The 24,005-nt window shown below is 39.1% G+C and overlaps 1 protein-coding gene across 1 annotated transcript in view; it reads right to left on the bottom strand.

Annotated features, from left to right (window-relative positions):
- The window catches only part of sema3h (sema domain, immunoglobulin domain (Ig), short basic domain, secreted, (semaphorin) 3H), a 51,057-nt gene extending 35,568 nt beyond the window's left edge, over positions 1–15,489 (bottom strand). Inside the window, exon 1 of the mRNA XM_062426622.1 lies at positions 15,390–15,489. Coding sequence (XP_062282606.1) covers positions 15,390–15,489 — 100 coding nt within the window. The remainder of the gene's footprint in view (positions 1–15,389) is intronic.
- Between the last annotated feature and the right edge of the window lie 8,516 nt (positions 15,490–24,005).

Raw genomic sequence — 24,005 nt, 5'->3', positions numbered from 1 at the left:
TCTCACCCAGTACTTTGTTAGTATTCAGCAAATGGTCAGAGAAGTAAATTGTTTTGCTTCACACTGCTCGTGGCTTCATTAATCCCAGTGGGTGCATCAGCAGCACAACAAATTCAACTGAATTGTGATTTTTCTCTTTGTCTTGTTCAAGGTTTGGATTTAGTGAGTCTCAAGGCCAAATGATTCATGTGGAATATTCTTCCAGGCGATAACTGTGCTGCAGCAGTGCATCAAACATAAAAGAAGGTTTAGGTAAAAACCTCACCTCCGTTTTTACCCGTGTGAGGCAACAGAATCACCATATTCCTGTATCTTATTGATTACTTTTTCATAACAATGACAAAACTACTTTTAAGTCAAACAAGTTTCCATAAATTCTACAATGCAAAGACCTATTTCGTTGAAGTTTTCCACAATGCTCCACTAAGTCAATGCTTGCATCAAGTTTGCAGCTAACAAGGAAACTTGCCAGAGAAACCCAATGGAAGGAGATGTTCATTAACTCAAGCCAAATAACTAATGCAATCAAGAACACTGATTGAAGATTGTGTCTGCTCAAACTGGTTAATATGCTTTTCTTTAAGATGTCAGATAAGCTAAAGTTTGCAAGCTAGCTATCTTAGTTATTAGCTAGCTAACATATTAGCTAACATTTTTGTTAAAACTAGGATTTACGCTACAACATGTTGGCATGTTGCAGCTGTTGCAGCTGCTTTTTAATGTTCCTTTTCAGGCAGAAGGGTTACCCCTGGTTTCTGAAGGGCTTAGGTACTGTGGTTGTGGTTGTGGTGGTGTGTGTGTGTGTGTGTGTGTGTGGTAATATATGTTACAAACTAAACTAAACAGACAGTTAGACTACATACACACAACTTTCATTTTAACTTGTTCATCACACTGTGCTATTGGCCTAACAAACATGCTGTGTTTGTGTAAAACAATGGCTCTATTCCATTTAGATGTCCCTGCAAGCCTTGACAGTGAGCCAGCATGCACAATACCAGGCTCTGAAACAGCACACATAATCTGAATGCAGAGATTATCACTGTTATTAAAAACACCTGTGTTTCTTCTGCAATAAAATGTCTGTCATGACATTCAATGGCGCGTTCAAGCAGGGTTTTGTTTACGGTTTTCCATTTGAATGACCAGCTGATGTGATACACCCTTTTTTTTCTCTCAGCTTTTGCTGTCTACTATTTACTCAATCATAAACATTGTGGTGAATTGTGAAAACTAAATCACTTGCTCCATGAAAAAAGGAACACAGCAATTTTTGTTGTCTGCCACATAACAATGTTGTGTGTTGATATTAAAACCTCATTGAGAGCCCCCCTCCTAACAGGGAATCTAACTCTGGTTGAATTCATGCCTTGCCACTTCTGAGTTACAGTGTGTGTGCCACAAGAGCAGCATGACCTCATTTAATTCAATATGAAGGGAAAAGCTCAGCTTAATAGAATGTGAAACCACCTGTGCAGTGGAAACATGGGTGACATTCAGCATCTGTTACCGTCACATGATCTTATTGTGTCAGACAGCCTGAAATCCAGCTCACATCCTCACTTTGGAGTGCATTAAATCAGCATTGTTGCAAAGAGGATGACACTCATATCTGTTAGAGGGAACTGAGAGTGGCTTTGTCAATACACACACACACACACACACACACACACACACACACACACACACACACACACACACACACACACACAGACACGCGCGCATGCATATATATATATTCAGACGTATACATGTGCAAAGATAGAAAGTGGGCGCAATCGGTGAGTCAGCAGCACATGTCCAATATTGAAACAAATTTAGATTTAACAACCCCACAAAGACACATGGACACACACACACACACACAAACACCAACCCTGTCTCTCTGTTTGGTTAAAAAATGTGTGGCTTTCTTTATACTAAATACACCATCACACACATGCATGCAAAGAATTTTTTTTAAATTTTGCCCATCAAATCTCCCATTTTAAGCTCATCACGATGAATGACTCTTATTCAGTATGGACACCACACACACACACACGCATACACATACACACAAATATACACACACCCTTGACTCAGTCGTGAAACACCAGCTGCACCCACCCCGCCCTTACACTTGGGACAGTTGCCTTGGCAACAGCAACCATGCCGACATAATTTGTGAGGGTGTGTGTGTGTGTGTGGTGGGTCGAGGGGTGTCTCTTGGCCTTGCCCCCACAACGTCAAACACACACACACACAGCTCAGATGAATGATTTGGCCCACACCTCTCATCAACAGTTTGGCTAAAACACAGAGTGCAGATTGGAATAATGGAGTGTTTTTCCAAGACATCAAAGCCATTTAGTTAATGGGAGGGCACACACACACGCATACCATCAACCACACACATTTACAGATTTGTGTCTCATTGAAGGAGACAAAAAGTGTCAAATGTGCCACACAGCCTGGCTATCAGTCACTGCCAACATTCACACACACACACCTGCCGACACTAAATTAAATCCTCTGCCATTATCAACTAAACACGGTCACAGTAGGTCAACCAATCAACCTCACAGTCTACGATCACTTCTGCATGGATGCTTTGAGAAAGTCATGGTGAAAGCACTGGTGAAAGTTTTCATCTGTGGTTTGTGATGACTATCGACCCGCAGGCAATCTGTTCTTCAAGTCTGCAGTCTTTTCAGAAACTCTGAATTAAAATTGATTTTTTTTTTTAAATGACCCTCAGCTCCCAGATGCCTTCAAATTACATTGAAAGCTGAAGAACAATCTGATGCCAAAATAGCGAGTTGTTTTGCGGGATTGTGCAGCGGCCCAGAGACGGGGACACAAAGCAAAGAAAAGTGGTTAAAGCTGGTTTAAGATTATAGATCGACTCTAACTGTGTTTTACAAACATGACGAGCAAAATGTGGCTACTTCACTTTACAATATTTCTTCACAAATGACCATTTTATCCTCAAACTTTAACCTGAAGTTTGATTTATTTCAGCACAGGCAATAAACAAAACCTCTCTGTATCATTCTCTAATTTTCATGGTTAGCGTGAAAAAATAGAAAATGAGTATATTTAACAGAAAAAAGAAGTTCTTGTTCTATGAAAGCGGCACAATCTGCTCCCTCTCCACACACTCACACACACACACGCCTGCTGAATGCAGCCACTCTTATCAGCATCAAGTTGACAGCGGGGTGAACGAGGGTCACGACCTCCGATCCAAGCCAATTGGCCTCTGACTCCTGTCACTGGGAATCAAAGGCGGAAAAAGTTAAGATGTAAAAGAACAGAAACGCTGAGACATAATCCTACCAGTGCACGCAAGCACACACACACAGACACACAAGGTGAAAATGCCTGCGCATGAATGGTCCCTTTATATTAATGTCAGCGTCTGCCTGTCCATATTTGCCTCTGAGAGTGTCTGTTTTTGTTTACATAGCACTTGTGCATTTATATGTGTGTGTGTGTGTGTGTGTGTGTGTGTGTGTGTGTGTGTGTGTGTGTGTGTGTGTGTGTGTGTGTGTCAGTGGTAGGTATTTTTATCCATGGTGAACATTAGATTAAAGGCTGCTGGTCATGGGAGTTCTGATGGACCTCGATGTGATTAGAGCAAATGTGTGGCGTGTGATACAGCTAAGAACATTCCTGCATTGCACCACATTCACTCGGACATACACACACACACATGCATGCAAACCCATACACATGCACACACAGCAATGCATCTGTGTGTCGGGGTTCTCATGAACAAACACACTTGCACACGAGCAGAAAGATCAACTTTACATAAACATGTAGGTAAATACTCCTGGACGCCAATTCAAGATGAAGCTTCTGGTTTGTGCCATCTTTGTCTCTTGTCTTTTAGTCACAAGGCAGTTCCTCCTAATCTGAAGCTACAGCCTCACAGTAAAAACATTTTCAAATCGACACTTTTCTATTAAAGGGAAAACGTACAGCAGACTTGCCATTATCTCAGATTATGCCCTGATATTGAAAACCAAGACTGATATTAAATTAACCATCAGCATTGTGTGCATTATCTCAATTACGACGTAGGGTGCAGTGCAGACATTGATCATATTATACTAGACAATGACATTTCAATTGAATTAATTACATGTTAATTTAATTTACATTCATTAGTTTAACAGTTATAGATTCATAGAAACACTGTTAGGATCGATTCAGACACCATGAGGTTGAATCTCAGATTGTACACACAAACAGCTTAGATAGGAAACACACTGACAGACAAAGACCATGTTCTTCTTGATAAGTGTTTAAATTTTTTCTTCATTTAAATTAAAGGTAACTAATGGTCTAATAAAGAAGATTACGCTATTAAAATACATTTTCAGTTGTTGGCTAGCAAGGGGTTGCTAAAATTGTTTGTCAAGATGCCTAAAACATACTTCAAGTGAACATTTTCATCAAAGTTTTAAATCAGTGCTCAGCCTATATTAGGCTGCAGGTAACCATAGCAACAGCACTAAAGAGATTAAAGAAGAGATTCTCACATAAATGGTTATTGGCTGTGGGATGTCACAAATATTGGATACTCATAGAACAAATGTGCACTCTTTTCTACAATGAGGTTTGTGTACTACCTCCATTAGTTACGGCAAGCAATTTTAGTGCTTGTCATTGTATTTAAATAGTGTTTGTCGTTGTGTATGCAAAGTGTTTTACAAAATTGTAATTCTTGTCACGTAAAGCAGCAGGTTTGTTGCACAGAAATATCAACTTCTGAATTAAATATGCACCAAATGTTGTGTGTCTCAGTCGCACTCAGTTGTTCTCAAGGTCTTTTTTTCAGTGATGTTTGACATGTCTTCTTGTGGCTTGGAGCTCAGCTGTGACTGTCAAGGTGAGGCTGGCGGCCACGGTGCAGGCAGGGACGTCACAACAACAACGTGGGAAAGCAATGAGACAGAACAACTCAGCTAAGAATCCATTAAACATACGGTGAACGTCAGCACTGCTTTTCCATGCTGGCATCACAGGAACACATAAGGGCAGAGATGACGACCTGACCTACACGCTGCTGGACAAGAGGGATGTTTCCTAATTTGGTTAGCAAGCAGGGAGTGCTGGCTTATTCCACCATTTATGAACAGTGACAAATTTCAGGGAGGAAACTTTCCAACTGAGTCAAGGACTTGCAGCACATTTCCCTTCCTCAAAGGTAGAAATGACAGCTTTAAAAAGTGATATATAAGAAGAGTTGTGTAAGCCTTGAAGGAGTTGGTGCAGTGAAATTTTAGTGACATATAAGATTCAAATAAAAGACACAGTGATGAAAGAAGTCTCTCTTTCTTTTGTTATCTCACTCACAGGAGTCAAACTGTTATTTTCCTGGTGTTTTAAAGTGAATTCTCCTTTATTCTACACACACACACACACACACACACACACACACACACACACACACACACACACACACACACACACAAATGCATGCACTAAAGCTGCACTAGTCATTAATATATCAAATTACTCTCTTACAGCCTACAGCATTGTCCATGTGAGTGTTTTTGTAAGCTACACATGTGTAGGTTTGTTTCTGTGTCTGTGATTGTCTTTGTCCGTCTGTTCGTCTACTCGCTGAGCCCCAGGGAACTTTAGTTGTCTGGTGCAACGCTCCCAGGGGGAAGACTTTGTTGGCTGCGCCACCACAGGGGAGTGGTGGTGGCGGGGGCGAGGAAACCGGGGCACATTTCCTGTGGAAATGGGGTTATCACTTCACCAATTACTGGTGCAATTACAATGGGAGCCTGCAGAAGCCTGGGAACAAAGCCTACAGGCACACAGATGGGCACTCATGTGAAGATATGCACACGTACAAAATCATTTCTAACACATGCATTAAGCAGTTATAAAATCTCACTATCTCCTTGTACTAATCCCAGACATGTATGTATTTCGAGATGATTACCATGTCATATCAGGTGTCCTGGTGCCTTAAATTCCTGCCGTGCTTAGCAGCGGGACACATCAGAATACACACTGAACCCTCACTAATCATAGCTTGTGGTCTTTCACAACTTTCATAATATGCAACAGTGATCAGGCAGGAGGGGAACGAGACAGATGGACATGCTTGTTTTCCCATCAGGGCCTTATGAGGTGTACTAGATGCTGAATTAGTTGTCTACCAGTACGTCACACAGGATGAAATGAAAATTTGTCACGCCCACTGCTCATTTTCATTCCAGACGCGCCACATCTGTAGATCAGACCATTACTGGGATGATATTGTGGAGACTGATGAAGTATCTGTTGCTATAAAAATAAACACAGACATGCATTAATTCATTCATCACTCATGTCACAAAAAATAATTCTCCACTCACTGCTTCTTACTTTTGCACATGGGCTAAAATCTTCTCAAACATTCAAACATATACGCCCACACACATGCAGACACACACACACACACACACACACACATACCACAGTAAAATTATAGCCAAACGCACAGACACACTATGTCTGGACTGTGTCACAGACAGACCAGACCCACGTGGACGGCTTGACCTTCGACCTCAGCTCGTATGATTATTCATCATCATCAGACTGTTCAGCCAGGTCGCTATGCTGCTACGTACACACATTATGGCCCGTTTGCTGTTTACTTTTTAAAATAATTTATTTTTTCATATTTGTTTGTCTAAGAGGAGGTTCACTGAGAACACTCATTGTTTTCTCTGTGTCACATTCACACAGTTATGAGTCTCACGTGAGATCTTAACCAGTGAGAGCTACAGTGAGCAACAATTTCTCATCCCGATCCTCCAAAATGATTTTCAAGATAAAATATTTAGTCACAATCCTCATGAAAAAGACAACAGTAAATGCTGGTTTCCTTACATTATAGAGGTCATTTTTCATATGCTATTTTCTCATTTAGCTATGAGGACTTGTTGCACTGAGAGCAAAAACCTAATCAAACAAAAAACACCTTTACAACAAAAAAGTATTGTTTGTATTTAGTTTTAGTTTTAAAATCATGTCTTTATTCCTTAAAAAATGTGTCCCCGACCATGCAATCCATCCATAATGAAAAAATGCAAAACATTAATCCCCCAAATGTTCCTTTACAGACTTGTGACTACTCTATGCAGGAAAATAATCAGCATGAATTAATCTAAGAGAGTTAAAGACATCACTTTGCTACAGATTATGTATGTCCACACCCATCAGAGTGAAAAATCACTGCAGTCCTTAAATATGTCTGTGGTTTCTACTTCTTGGCTCAGCCTCAAAGCGTGCTGCACAGACAGAATGTTTCATGGATATTTGCTTTGCGCAAATGGGCCATATCTCTCCATCTTTCAAATGAGCAGCCGTAACAAAAAAAAAAAAAAAAGGTAGCTTCCTCATGAAGCTTATATATAGTCATGACGTATACACTGACTTTAAATTTACAGTCAGCTTTGAGGGTCAAATTTATGACCAATCCTAGAAGATAAAAACACACTATCTGCCCTCTCTATTTTCTGATAAGTCCTGGTTCCGTTTAAACAGGAAAAGGAAGTCCGACTTCCAACCTTTTGTGGTACTTGTCTCATCTTCCCATCACTGACAAAACAGGGAGAATCAAATTCTTGTGGTTTCATCTTGTTTACGCGGCCATGGGAACATCAGATCGGTAACACTAAGTCTTAAAGATCAATTGTTTTGTGTCCATTCATCTGAGGCATGACTGGATTTTACTACCTGACATTTTATTTAAGGTCATCTTATAATCAATTTGTCCACTTTCTTCACAGTCAAATCAGGAATTTATTTTGCTGTAACGTGGGAGGGCATCTGGTGGCTTTTAGTAAAAAATAAACTACCATTCAACAAAGATTCAAACCTCAGTGAAAGCAGGAATAAACTCAGCTGAAGTTCTTTTACGCAAGCAACTGAATCCACAAACAGACAAACTCAAGACTTCAAATGTCATCTCTCTTTTTTTAATCTGTCTCTTTTGTGTTATCCACTGGGGCAGATATGCCATGAGAGTAATTACTGAATGTACTTGTTAGTTGAAAAGGCAAGCTGTCTTGATTTACTTGCTTATTTTGGCACATTGCTGCTTGTTTTTTAGACTTTAAAAAACAGTATATTTTAAGATAAACTTTGTTTAATATGAAATCCAGTAATCAACCCCAAAAATGACTGTACCCTCAGAAATACACACAATTTGAATACAAATGTCTAAGAGTAGACACATGCTGTAATCCACTATTGTACAAGCGGTGACAGCTTGATATTACATTTGAAAACAAACCACTGAATCTTAATCTACAGCTAATGAGGTAAACTTGTTGTACGAGTTGCTCTTAGCGCTGCTGATCCTGTGTACTACTGGCTCCCTGCTGGCCAGCAAGTCAAATGTGACTTTGTGGATTAAATTCTCTCATGGAGTTAAAGTAAAAGGAATGCTGTCAGAATACATGTTCACACAGGGCTGAAAAAAGCTGAAAAACAACCCAGGATGTCCGGATAAGGATTACTAAAACTTTTTACAGCCAATATATCAAAAATGATTAATGTATTCACCTGAGATCTCTAAAAGAACTGTTGACTTCTTTTTCTGGTTTCAGTTTTGCATTTATACTTTTTATTATATTCTTTTTATTTCTCTATTTTTATAGAGTTCGACTTACAGCGAACAGTAGACTAAAGTTAAATCCTCTGGTTGCTTTTGCACAGCATCTGAGTTCTAAGAGTAAAACTTTTATTGCGTCTCTTGAATGATATATAGGAAAGAAATGCTGACAGTGAGAACCAGGGAGGAGAGGTAAGAGACTCCGCTCTAACTTATTGACAGAAGGGCAGATTGAAGCAAATTAATACTTAAGGGAAATGGAGGAAATATGAAGCTTGTGAGTTTTTTAGCTTAATTACAGGTTTCAGGCTAAAGATAACCTCTGATATTAATGCCAGAAACCTCTCGAGGGTGAATTTACAGCATGTCCACTGTTGTCAGGGGCTGTTGTTGCCAAAGCAAGGGTGTAATTAGACTCCTTTTGGTGTCTCTGTCCAAAGGGAGCAGAAAACCCTCAAGCACCAAGACCCTTAATCAGGGCTTTTAATGTCCTAGGAAGTACGTAAAGTTTGGTTCGCAGGGAAAATTTAATGGAGTCCTTCATATAATCTGGAGTCTTTTCAAGAACCTGGGTTACAGCAATACCTTACATTTAGTCAAATTAGCCTGCAAACAACCTGCAAAATCAGGTATTCTTTACGTGGAGAGATTCCAGAGAAAACAGCTGCCTGACAGGAGTCTTTTCTTTAGTGTGTGATGAGCAAACAGCTGCGTTTGACTTGATTAGTGACAAGCAACGGTAGCGCCACCGTTGGGGACTGCTTCCATTAAAATTAATAATGGAGAATAGCCTGATTCTGTGCCAGATAACCGTCCCAGTGAAATCCACATATCAGCAACATCCCCAGCCCAGAGCCTGGAAAGCTCTGGCCTAGATAGAAACAGATCTGAAAGAATAAATGAATAATGAAATATCTCTTGATTTTTAATATTGCTGTGAAGGCTTTTGTGCTTTGTTAAAACACAGGGGGAAGAGAAAGGTGAGGCTGGATATAGAGGAGGAAGATGTGTAATATACAATACCAGTCAAAGGTTTGGACACACCTTCCTACCCACTTAAATAAGAAAGTGTGTCCAAACTTTTGACTGTACTCCAAGGACCAGGTTTCTTCCCTGAAAACCACTATAAAACTGATCAAATAAAACTTGGGCTTTATATAGACATCATGAATCTTTAATCTGTTTCACCAAAGATTTTAGTTTCATCTGAGTGCAAGAAATTTAGGTGAGTCACACCAAACGTCTCAGACGGATTTCCAGACTAGATGGGGGAAAAAAGATCCTTAAGGTATTCAATCCTAAATACTGTATAATTATAACTGCCAAAGTGAGGAGATATAATGCTGCATTCCTGTAATGCTGGAAAGATGAAAGTTTCTCATTTTCTACTGATATGAGAATGAATGGCCTGTCAAGTTAATATTTATTTTAGTGTTGGTTTATTATCCACAAAATACATCCTTAAATTAGATAAAGCTAACACATATTGCTGAAAAGAAACTGCACACCTGTTTGTCTGAGCTCGAGCTCCGTTAAGCATTATTTATTCAACATTTTTCACAGTTTAAGAGTTTTTTGTCGGTGACCAAGATGCTGTAACAAGCCAGGACAGCAAAAATGTTGTGTTGACATAGCCTACATTTTTTTTTTTGTAATGAATCCCCTTTTGTGGAAGGGGTTTGGGTCTAGTGACAGCTGCTGGTTTATGTGTCTTTAGGCTTGTCAGCTACTTAACGTCCTTCTACTTTACTGAATACAGCCAGCTCGTCTGGGTTTTGTATGGAAGCAGCTGTTTAGGATTCCATACATTTCTTCAGCATTTTTTGTCACTGGGGATTATTGGGCAACACATACCTGGCATTTTAGGAATAAGTACTTCGTCCTTCGTAAAAATAAAGAACATAAACTACATAAAGATAAATACTGGAGTTTTCAAGGACATATCGTAACTGAAGCTTTTATTTGTGCTACACACATGTTTCTCAGAGGAAACCTGAATTACATTTTACAAACATGCATCTGGACACTTATGAACTAATCTTCTTTGTATTATAACCAAGCAATTTGCATGCTAATAGCATGGAATTACTGCAAGGACTCATTTACATTTACATTATAATTTGGGCATTTGTCCAGGAACTAACAGCAGGATCAGTTTGAATGCCTGAATTACAACCGTCACAAGCAATCAGGAGTACAGGGGTCAAAGGTCAGAGCCAATGTACTCTCTCATACCAAACAAACGCTTATGATTCAGTTTAGTATTCTCCACTGACTGTTTAACATTAAATGTCTACAGCAAAGCAATTCACTAAGCGAATGCTGTATGAATAAAACATTATTCTGAATCTCCTATTCTCCATGTGAGGAAATAGATTCACACTGCCTTAATAAATCCTCCAACCCTCCTCTGAATCGTTGATGGAGTTTTGTTCTGTGATTGTAACAATGAATTCTCATGTGACACGTATGAGTTTGAAAGAAGGTGCAGATGGTACTATGACAGCAGCTATGATTGTTGTGTGAATTTGTGTGTACAGTATGTGTGTACTGAGCACATATAAGACCTTCTCAAAAATGTGTTGTATGTTACTGTACATACTTGCATGTCTGTGTGTGTGTGTGTGTGTGTGTGTGTGTGTGTGTGTGTGTGTGTGTGTGTGTGTGTGTGTGTGTGTGTGTGTGTGTGTGTGTGTGTGTGTGTGTGTGTGTGTGTGTTTGTGTGTGACTTGAGTCTTTTGAATGTTCTATGTGTGTGTGGGGGGCACAGAAATGGTATCTCTAACTGCCATCTATCATTAAGAAAATCACACTACCATTCACTGAATGGCCGGGATAATGCAGTCATTACACTCAAGTGTGTGTGTGTGTGTGTGTGTGTGTGTGTGTGTGTGTGTGTGTGTGTGTGTGTGTGTGTGTGTGTGTGTGTGTGTGTGTGTGTGTGTGTGTGTGTGTGTGTGTGTGTGTGTGTGTGGCTCACTCCTGCATATGGGCAACATGAAGTTTGAGTGAATTACTGGAATAATTTAGTCATTAAGAGTAAGATGTGTGTGTGTGTGTGTGTGTGGGGGGGGGGGGGGGGGGGGGGGTAGGAGGTAATCAGGCATGTGTTTAAGTATTTAAAGCTGGGGTTTTTTCAGACACATGAAGCTGTCTGGTCAGTCAGTCTGATTACACTTCACCAATCAGGACAAAGCTCACAAGCAGTGAAAGGACTAACATTGAGGAAACATTTTTGGAGTATTTTGGATATTTAGATCGGCAGTCTGGCTGTGATTTTACCATCATAACCATCGCCCAAACTGCAGCTCACACTATCTAAAAAGCCAGCAGGTGGATATATTCCATACTTTATCCAAATTACATACAATCGTACATACTAAAACTATAGATACAGAAGAAAATCATATTGTTTCCCTCAAGATTTAATACTTCATCTTTTGTTTTCCAAGATCTTTCTGTTTTGCAATGGGGTTTTTTCTCACCATCATGCACAACTTCTTAAAAAGAAAAGAAAAACACTCTTCCCCCATGTGCATTGCAATGTGGAATAAAAGAATCCATCTAGAGTACAGATATACTACTTATTCAAAGCCTATAGTCGGAAACAGTATGTAGTTCAGACTGGGGATGCAGCTTCAGCTTACCATTCCAGCTGGTAGGCTGAATAAAACAGTGTACTGCTGCTGCCAGGTGAAATCTGTCTATGTCTCATTTTCAGCTTGATGGATTTCAGAGTTGCTCCATTGTGGTTTTGAACGTGTTTCAAAAACAGTAGCTGGAGTAGTTTCTCAGCCAGCAGGGGAAATTAAAATGTAAAAATCATCTCAATTATAAAGGTGTTTAGTCTGCTGAGGAGTACAGTTGGTACAGCTGGTTTGCTTCCAATATCATGCATAAACAAGTGTTGCCAGTATGACAGTGAATGAGCACTGTTATGGTTTTGAGTCAAATTTTCACCTTTGCTTGCTAAATTGCTCTGTTTATAAAATACTAACAGGTAATTCAGGCTTCACGCTTTGTTGATCTTTATATTATATAATTTACTTACACTTGTATATTAACAGGTTTATTGAATGACTGAATAAACTGCATATGTTGCATATATTTTGGTTGGTAGATTCTAATATTAGTTTGGTTTCATTTTTTTCATCTTTTTTCTTGTTGTCAGCCCATTTTTCTTGCTTTCCTCTATCATTATTTTCCTGCTGCAACACTCCCATTGAATCTCCAGGATGTGTTGGGTTTCTGCTTCATAGTTCCTTATAAAAGCCAATTTTATTCAATCAGGGGGTGAAATACTTCACTTAAATGTCAGCCTCTGCTGGTTTTTCAATTAGTTTTTAGCTAGGAGTTAAACAGATGAGGGAAAATCAAAGTGTACGGTGTCTCTGAACTGCCAACCTCAGTGTCAAAGTGTTTAAGTGGAGCTGGAATCTTTTTCTAATTACAGCGATTCCACGATGAAAATCTTCTCCATCTGTCTATGAAAAAAACCTCAGTGGTGATGAGAAGGGAACCACAGCATAAAGCTCCCACAGAGAGGGACAAACAGTGCACTCACAATCCCCACACACATCACACCACACATTTTTTCTTGTTTTCTTTCCAAAAACAAGCATACTGGCCACTGTAGATATAAAACATACACACTTGCACACACACACACACACACACACACACACACACACACACACACACACACACACACACACACACACACACAAACCTCATAAGAGGAATACACAACAAAGAATAAGGTGGGCAGAGATCCTGGAATTGAAACAGCTCTATTTAAGTGCATGCACACAAGCTCATATCTTCAAAGTGACTTAAAACAGAAACACACAGATGTGCACCAACACTCACGCATACTTCCACACACTCCATGCACACATCCAAGTACACGCACATACTCAAGCACAGAGACGCACATACTCACAGGGATACTTTAGCACCTCTTTACATTTTCACATTCAGATTTCATTAGAGTTAAATTCCCACCTGGGAGAATCCAATAAGGTTTTCCTTCTCCCTCTCACTGTACTTTCTAGGTCACGATTGGTCGACTCCTGCCTTATCACATCCACTTCACAGACCCTTTGTGTTTTTGGCTTATGTAAGAACATGTAATCACTCAGTTTCTTAGTCTACAGTGTCTCTAGTAAACATGATTAAAGGGAGATGAGTTTATCTCGCAGTAACTAAAGGCCAGGACGCCTCGAGAAGGCTTTTCATTTTAAGGTGATTCACTGTAAATAGAGCTGTGAGGGCAAAAGATCAAAATCCTAACCTAGTTTTAATTAGAAGATGCAAATCTTTGCTTTCCCATTACTTTCACAATTCTGATCCCCAAACAACACAAGTTAAAGTGTTAAATCCTCTCTATTGGTAGGCACAGACGGGTGGGGCTTATGGCTTCGGGACAATTCTGAGAGTGTCAAATACAATGTTTGTAAAACAAACGCCATCAAATCTTCCTTCTTTTCCACAATGAGCCAAACTCCACCCCTCTGATGCGCCCACAAGGATAAAACAAACGCCAAAAACAATTAGAGGCTTGCGCAGCACCATCGTACACTTCAAGAGGAGCCGTCGACTCCAATTCAATCACTCATCATCCGACTGAAAGCAGAGTCTGCGCTCCTGCTTGACACTGGCATGTTGATTCAACAACATGTCTTTATGCAACGTGCGCACAGTGGCACAAGTGCTTGGAGAAAAAGACACTAGCAGAGCAACGCACTGTTCCGTTCTTCACATCAGCATGATTAATAAATAAATGAAATTTCCTATTTTAGTTTATAAGTGTTGTGTCATTTCCTCTCCACTTTTAATGGGATTCTGTTGTGTGCGTCTTAAGCTTTTTAAAGCAACCTCTGCATGGATTTCACAGTGGTGGACAGATTGGCCTGGGGCCAAGAAACAATTAATATGATGGTAATCTGGATCTGGGATTTCTGCCATCAGATAATTATTTCTTTGTCAAAGATGTTGAAACCAATAGGCATAGACACTGGATTCTAAATCCTCAGGGGGGCGTTTGTGCTGTCACGAAGTCAGTTTATTACAGGGAGGATGTCTTTGGGTGTGAAGCTTAATTGCTAAATTGTTTCAAAAATGATGGCAAGAGATTTCTACAGAAAGTAAATGTGAAATCTGAAGGCAATAAAATATACATTTGAAAGCTTTATTGTTGCTATAAGGCTATAAGGTGACACACTTTAAAACTATGAAAATAAGCCCCAAGTTGTAATAAACTAGTCTTTATTTGAGGTGTCTTAATAAAACAATCTTTAAATATAGAATTTAGGTGAAAATTTTTCTGACATTACAACTGTGTTGGTGAGACTAAATTAGCACTTATTAAGAGACCTCACAGAGAGTGAGATATACAGGAGTTTAAGACAAGGCTTTCACACCCAAACTAGACTTCTGGAGGAAGATACATTTCCATACAGGTGATTACAAACACAGATTAAGTGAGACAGCGTGGGAAAGACAAAACGGCAGACGGAGACAGGTGGAGAGGCAAAAAGGCATATGATTATTATAAATATCAAAGGTATGATTGCGCTCCACATATTATTTAACTGTGTGTGGGCTTTAATAGAGGAGGAAAAAAAGTAAAGGGAATAATGAGAAGCAGTGCGTCATTCAGTCACCTGCTTGTGTGTGAAGAACAAGTGAGGGACAGTTGTATTAGACAGTAAGAGAGAAGAAAAACTTAAAATACTGAAAAGAAACAGGGAAGAAAGGAAATGTCTCCTCTTACCAGAGTATGTGAACTGCAGTCTTGGTTGAGATGCTCTCCATGCCCCCGTTAAGGTGGCCCCGAGGTGGGCTAGCAGGACCGCTGTCACCGGCCAATACATTTTCCTCCTTACACACACAAACACGCACTGAGCTTGAGTGTGAGTCCAATTCAGACCAATTCAAGTGTCAAAACAGTTTCAGTCAAAAGCTCAGTGTTGTATTCGGGTGAAGTTCTTCACACATACACACACACAGATACACACACACTCTTAGTCCAGAGTGCTGCACTGTTAAAAAACACAATTTGAATCCAATTAGAGAGTAAGTCCAAGTCACAAAGATGCTGAATCCAAACACTCTTACTGTCCAAGCGTTTAGGGCTTGAGTAAGTCCAGATCCTGAAGATAATTCACCACTCCTTAAAAGACACCACTCACACACTCACATGCACTTTACCATCTGTGTATTTTTTGTGTTTATGTGGCTTTTTTCAGTGTGTGTGGGCTTCAGAGATGGTAGGGAAAATATATTCCAAGAAAAAAAAACTAAGTAGTCTCTCCGCTGCCTCCTCGCAGCTTGACAGCTCTCTTCTGTTCTGTCTCTCGTCCCAGCTCCTCTCTGCATGTGACTACGCTCTCTCTCTCTCTCTCTCTCTCTCTCTCTCTCTCTCTCTCTCTCTCTCTCTCTCTCTCTCTCTCTCTCTCTCTCTCTCTCTCTCTCTCTCTCTCTCTCTCTCTCTCTCTCTCTCTTTCTCTTTCTCTTTCTCTCTCTCTGTGAGGAGAGAGGCGGAGGGAACACAATCCCAAATCATTGTAGCCACCCTGCACACACACAAATGCAGGCACGCACAGCTATTCACTGCTCTGGGAAAACCTATTTAAAATGGAAATGATCATCTTTATTCTTCATCTCTCTCACTCTCATTTTCTCTTTCTGTCACTTCTCTTCTCCTCCCTGCTTTTTTCATTTTGCACCCACTCTCTTTTTCTTTTTAACGATGATAAAGTTCTTTAATGTAGCACTTTTCATACCTAGTGAGTGACTACAGAGCTTCACACAGTAATACAATAGGACAAACTAAGTAAAAAGTGAAAATGTAGATCAGGTAGAAAGGCCAAAAATAACAGATAAAATGACAAGAAAAGCTATTATTATGTTAAAAAAATAATAATAAAAAAATTGAAGTACCTCAAAACTTTAGCATAGATTATGACAAAGTGGGTCAGAGGACACTTTTTGTACCATTTACACCTCATATATTTCAAACCATGCTCTTTGTTGGTTTGATTGGCTCTTTATTCGTAGCATTGCAAACACTTGCTATCCTGGGTTTGTGTCTGTTTCTTTGTTCTAACTTCATCCACAATCACCTTGACTTAGGTAAAGTGAGTTTGGTATGGAAGTATGAGGAAGTGAATGTTGTATGTTAATCAGTATGTCTATAGCAGGTCTCTTGACAATATAGTGAGATATAATAGGTGTTGTTGAAGTTACTTCAAGTTGATATGAGTTGAGTTGTAACAGTTTTAAAATTAGCTGTTTATTTGTTTGTTGTTTTCTTTTCATTTTATGTTACATGTGATCCTATGCACGTTATAAATGATATAGTCTTGTGAGTCTATCACCTACCGTCTTCCTTCACTTTCAGAACAAGTTTAAAATTAGATACTAATGTTGCAAATCTCTGTTTGTCACTGAGGTCATTGACTTATGGTGCCCAGTAGTGAAACTTTGCCCCTCTTTATTTTTAGATCTCCATTTCACTTAAGAGATATAATGTGGGGCCAAGCCATGAAATGCATTCAAACTAATGATTAAGATCTAAAAATCAATTCTGCAACCAACATTCTCTTTCTGTCTGTGTACCAAAGTCTCTCTCCTCTGTCTCATTATTTTCTCTGTTTCCACTCATAACCCAAATGCAATCATTAAAGCCTGTGCCTTCTTTCTTGCTCTGTTATTTTCATTAGATGGCTGCTCACTGGGGTACGGCAGTGCAGGCTGAATTTTTCACCAGCTCAAGTTCAATCAGCGGCTAGCGGGGACAATTTATTCATTCTCGGGGATAAATAATGAATTTAGGTTGCGTGCAAATGAACAAGTATATACTCCCTCTAAGGATTTCTGATTCGTAAAAGATTTATTCCCCACACTTGTTTGTTATCGTGTAATTAGTGCAGATTTTATTTTTTTTAAATATAACCCAGCAATTAGTTAAATTACATGATTAAAAGTCCTCTGACCCAGTGTTTACTCAACCTCACAACCACTTTTAATTGGTTGAGAGAAAATCTGGTAAAACAAGCTTGTTAATTGAGTTATCAATTGAAGAAGAAGTGGGCTGGTAGTTATACAGACTCAATAAACCTGTGATGGCACTACTCCCGGCTGGGGTGACCGTGAGCAAGATGCTACTGAAGCCTCATGTCTTAATAATTAACATTAAATGTTTCAGTTGTTGATATCACTTGGCAAAATGCTGATGAAAACTCCACCATAGCCTCAAATTGGAATGTTTTACACATGAGCTACGTGTCCTTCTCTATGTTTACTACTCACCTCTCATTGCTGTGCTGTCTCTGTTCAGTTCAGCCAGGGATCGCCTGTCAATCAAACAGAGCAGGTAGTATTGTTAATTTGAATTTCTTGTTCCTGTAGGTGGTGCTCTTTTCTTTGTCACTATTATAATAGAAGATACCTTCCACCCTGGCCAGTTCTTGTACATATTTAATGACAAAAAAATGCATCAATGTTGTGCAACTGACGACCTTTCAGAAGCTATAAAATCTTGGAGCTACAACAGTTCTTTAATGCTGCAGATGTTTACTTTTCTGCTGCGCCCAAGCAGCTGTGGAGATTGTGCAGATTAGGAAAAACTGATTGCACAGGTTAAAAGTGTAAAAGTTAGGTTTTGCAATTACACTTCAGCAATTGCAAAGCAGGAAACAGCAGACACTGAAGTAATCATTTAAACATGTGTGTCGATGAGTCACCATTCACTTCCTCTTGAATCACGACCTTTAATCAACTGGATAACAACTAAAAAAATTGAAAATTGCGTAATATTTTTATAAAGCTGTCATTTGACCTGTCAGCAATATCCTGTAATAAAAAACCCAAGCAAAAATGGTCATCAACATTAATAAGTACTACCTCAGATACAGGGTCTTCTTAGGGGAGTGAGGGGTTGAATCCATATGCACCATATCCCTATTGAAAAAGACAAGAAGTGACAGAGAGACACAGAACTTGTTGAAGCACGGTGTTGTCAGTTTGAAAATGTCACTTCCACATTCGTCACTTGAAGCTCTCACCATGAAACTGACTTACCAGGATCTTCTAAACTCTCCGGGCATCAAGACGAGATAATTTGAGGCTCATCTTCACCTGATCAGTGGGCCTGTTAATTACAACTAATGACCTCCGAGCTAGCTTGAATACAAGGCCTCTGATTTCTCTTTGACAAGTGATGTCAATTAGATAATTAGAATGTGAGCTGTGGCTGCTGAGATCATTACTGCTCTCAGATCGTACCGCTGTCAGTCTGTATAAACCACATAGACGCTCAATACTCGTTAACTCCTGCACATTCCCTCTGTTTCATGAGTTGAGTGAGGATCCCACAGATAATGAGCATTCATCATAATGTTCTGTGTGTTGTGTTTCACAAAGTTTATGGCCCCATTTTAGGCTGATATGAAACCTAATGTCACTAATTCAGAGCATCCATAATAGCTACAGATGACAGAAAGTGGTATTTAGACTAATGTAAGTGATATAAAGAGAAAAGCATCAATTCAACTGTTTCTCAAAACATGAAGTAGCTAGAGTTGTTGTTTTTTTAATGACTGTTTGCCTCCAAATATTCCTCCATTGGAGGTCAAAAATCACACCTTTGACAGGGGAGTTGGAAACAGTGAGGGAATTATTTATTTAATTAATCACAAATTCTACATGAGTTGTATATAAAACGCAACAGTGAGATTCATATGTGATGATCTTGGGCCCACCCAACCTAGGTCACTTAACATTATATCATTTAAGGAGGGAAAAGTGAAGATTTCCAGCAAATAACCAGCTTCAAAATCCACTAAAAGTCATGTTTGATTTGAGCAGGGAGTGATAGCAACGCCCTCTCCTTTACATACACCAATGAATCTGGAGCTGTGTATTTGTGCTGTAACATTTTTTTATCCTTAATAAAAAAGCTTACTGACGCCATAGCCGGTTACAGCACATAAATAACATAGTCATTAAAAAAACAAAATATGAAATAGTCATTATTTGGGCCGGGGGAGGGCATTTGTGAAACTATTACTGTAACAGTTAATATGGAGGAGGGGGTGACTGTTATTTCCTATTTTCTAGTGCCACACTAACCAAAAAAAACCCTAAAGGGTAACATAAAATAATGGTCCGTGGCTCGTTTTATATGTTACCGAAGAACTGTGGAGTAAACTCACAGATGGGTTGTACCTCACAGGTGGGACGCTGCTGCCATCTTACGTTTTTTCCCGCTCCTTTCTTAATTGGGATATCCTGCTGCCGAAGTCCCGCGATACTCTGGGAGAACAATCTTCTAAACGAGACTGGTTCATTAATAAAGTGATCAGATTAAATTCGCTCTTTAGTTAAAAGCTATTTCCCACATACAAAAATCAACCACAGCTTCTTCCTGACGACAAACGGCGTCAAAGAAAAAAGATAGACAGCCGTTTTAAACTCTGACTGGCTGAATTTATTGAAGTCAATTCACCAATGATGTAATGACATTTTTCACCACTAGAGGTCAGTGTGAGATTGTGTAAAAATGTATTTCACTGTCCTTGATAGAGAGAAAATATACATTACATCAAGTCGTACTATGTTTAAAGACATTTCAAGAAATATATAATAACTGCAGTTAAATGTGAAAAAAGATATCCATCCCAAGTATTTAATTACTGAAAAAATGTATGAGATTGCTTTTCAGCCTTGAAAATAAACTGGTGCATCACAAATGTTAATGTGTTGATTCCAGAATCTTCTGAATTAATCCTAGGTCTTAATTTATTCCTCACATGACCCACTTTTGGCTCCACACAGGCCAAAACTAAGATTTTATAAAAGGTAACACGTATACATTTAGAGGTCTGAATTATATATTTATACCTACATTATTATTATTATTATTATTATTATTATTATTATTATTATTATTATTATTATTATTATTATTATTAACGAATACAATTACAAACATTTTGCAGTTTATGAAAAAAGCTCTCTTTTAAAGACTCGTTTTCATAAAATGGCTTTTAATTAGAGTCCTTCTTGTTTTGTTGTTGTTTTAGTTTTAGTTTCATTCATCTATCTTTCTATTGCTTGAGTGCATTGATCATATAATTTGCACATTACACTATGTAGACTTGTTTTCTGTTTCTTTGTCTGTGTAACACTTTGTAAACTTGTTAAGTGCTACATGAATAAAGGTTATTATTAATATTGTTGTTTTTCAGATTATAATTCAATTCCTGCAACATTTTCCCTCCAAATATCTTGAAGAAATTAAATTAAAGTCACCCTAATGGCATCTTAATCCTCCCAATCGAAAGTATTTGCATGCCTTTATAGATCCAAGAAGTGAATTTAATTAGCCTTATATGCTTTTCATCTCCTAAAGTAACCTAATTAAAGTCGTTAGGATAATGGAATTGTCCAATCAGGTTCAATCCCAGAAAATTGTTTAAATTTAAACTCTTCAACAGATGTGCTGGAGTTTATGACAGGGAGGAGTGGGTATTTTGGAGGGAGTGGGTCTTGACGCGGGTGCGCGCATCCTTCCTGATGTGTTGGAACCTTTTGTGTGGGGGCGCGGCTGACGGGAGCGCGCTGGGTGCTAAAGATCCCGAGGTGGATCCCCATCTGGTTAGCACTGTGGCGGAGCAGTGAGGCTGATGTGTAAATATTTTAAAACTGTTGATTCATGTGTCCAACTATGGGGAACCCAAATCTTTTTTGGATAGTGCTTCTTCTGAATTAAATGTGTCATGGAAATAAACACCGCACAAACGGAGACAGGCGGTGACTGGGCGTTGTGTCTCTGTGCTAAAAATAAAACTTTGGGAAACAACAGAATAGGTGGGTGTATGGATGACTCACAGTCATGGGGCAATCCTCGTCAGAGCCTTCACACAAAATCACAACAAACCAGACTAGGTGAAATATTATATGTCTGGACCGTGTATGGTCCATGTGCGTAATTGTGTTCAGATTGTTATAGGAATAGTCAGTGGTGTCTTTAATGTGAACATCTGGATTTGAAATGTTCATCAGCGATCTTCTGTAGAGGTATCAATAATATTGGAGTGGGGAAAAAAAGCTATTTATATGTGTTTTGTCACAGTGATGGTTATTTAGGGTGCTTTAACTGTGCGCTCTCCCTCATGTTTCCCGGCGCATGGAGAACTGTTTTCTGCTCTCCTGCTCTGCGGGTGTTAACATTAGAGGTTTGTCATGTGCTGGTGGGATGATCTCCATACCGGCACCGACACCTCCACACGCTTCTCCGACAGTCTTGGTGTGTGAGTCCAGGTGCAGGTTGAGGTAGGGCATCTGCATGGTGCTTTAAGCGTGCCATGCAGTCAGTGAAGCACTCTAATAGAACATTGTTCGCGCTGTTTCATTTTGAAGGAGAAACAGCCAATGGGGAAACTCCAACACTGATGTGATTTCATCACTCAGTCAATGACTCAGTGTGTCACGGACTGTTGCGTTTGTACGGCTGGCTCCACTGTTGCAGTCCTGAGGGGGAAAAAAAGAAAAAAACATCAGACAGACAGTGAGAGCAGGCCAGTCCCACCAGTCACTAAATATCGTCTATTTAAAAGATGACTTGCAAAAGGCGAGAGGCCTCACTCTCATTGTCTTCTCTTTGCAGCAGCAGCAGCAGCAGCAGCAGCAGCAGCAGCACCACCACCACCACCACCACCACACAGGCACAGTATTAGACCTGTGGATTTAAATTCTATTCCAATTCAAAATGAAATTCAAAGTACTTCATTTACGTAAGGAGCTTCATTTGTGCAGTGGAATAACAATAAAAAAACAGTACAACACTTGTAGACAAACAATCAGTCAGTAGCAAAGTCATATGCTTAAAATACAAAGCTAAAAAAATAGTTAAAGCCAATGGTTCTAGTGTAGTATATGAACACTGAATCTTAATCTAATAAAAGGAAGAGGAGGAGGAATGAATGCTTGATTTGAGCCTTGACTGATATTTTGAGTGAACTCTTGTGACAGTAACTGCAAAAGCACAACTGCAAAAACAGTGTGTACTTACATTCACACAGCTTCAATTATTTTTTACCTATGTGTTCACCAAGGCAACAATAAATATATTATTTAAAAATCATTTACGGTTTAGCTGTTGTATTCAGTTATATTTTTGAGATGATAAAAGCAGGAATGAAGGCATAGCCCACTTGAGCCCTAAAGTTTACCTGGGAGACAACATTTACAGATTAAGAAGTAGTGGTCCTAGGATTGATCCCTGGGGAACCCCACAAGTTATCGTACATTGTTGTCAGAAATGATCATCACCTGTGGTAAAGATTGCAAAACCGTTTTCAACTGCATTAATTGGACCTAAAGTACCAAAACCAAAGGTTCATTGTCATCTAAATTTAAAGTGTCACCTTTTTTTTGTACATTGTGTTAAGGTAAAAAAAAAAAAAAAGAATAGTTTACAGAGTCATATAAGATAGGTGTCTGAAGCCTTTTCTGGTAAGTTTTTATTAACAGTAAAGTATCAAACTGCAGTGCTGATTACTGGACTGTTGTGGATGGATGGAAGAAAGGATGAGAGGGGAGCGGAAGGGGAATCTGGATTGGGTAAAGAGGGATGGGGTGAAGATAGATAGATAGATAGATAGATAGATAGATAGATAGATAGATAGATAGATAGATAGATAGATAGATAGATAGATAGATAGATAGATAGATAGATAGATAGATAGATAGATAGATAGATAGATAGGTGAGACGGGGCAGGGGGAGCATGTAATGGGAGAGGAGGGATGGGGAGGTCGGTATGGAGTAAAGGGATGGGAAGGAGGAGACTTCTTGTAGGCTTTTGACATCTCATCTTTCTCCTTATTCCAGAATGCAGTCTAAGTCATACTCTGTCTTCCAGTGACCTTCTTGAGCTCTTGTTTTTGGAGATGCAGAGTTTTCTTTCATTTTCAAGTCTGTCTGTTGTTGAGCATTTCGCAAAACATTTATTATTCAACAAAATAGTGTTTTATTCAATTTCATAGTGTTTCCTGAGATGTTGTGTTTTGTGAAATGTAATTGTGTTTTGACCCTCACGGCCACCATACAAAATATTTTCTTTTTTACTGAAAGAAAATACATGACTTTGCAATATGACACGATCAGACTTGAGCCCTTCATCATGTACAGTGCAACATAGTGTATACTTTCTAATTGAAATAAATAAAAGTGCAAAACACACAACTGCAGACTATACCTATAGCCCAGTATGAAGATGGAGAGGGGAGACACATCTTTTGATAATAGTTTTGAGATTTTGAGGACAAAATATCGTAAAAAGAAAAAAAAGAAGAAGTAATATATATGAGAGGAGCAGTCT

Source organism: Scomber scombrus, chromosome 10, assembly GCF_963691925.1.
Source record: "Scomber scombrus chromosome 10, fScoSco1.1, whole genome shotgun sequence".
Classification (NCBI taxonomy): Eukaryota; Metazoa; Chordata; class Actinopteri; order Scombriformes; family Scombridae; genus Scomber; species Scomber scombrus.
This window is presented reverse-complemented; position numbering and strand designations above follow the sequence as displayed.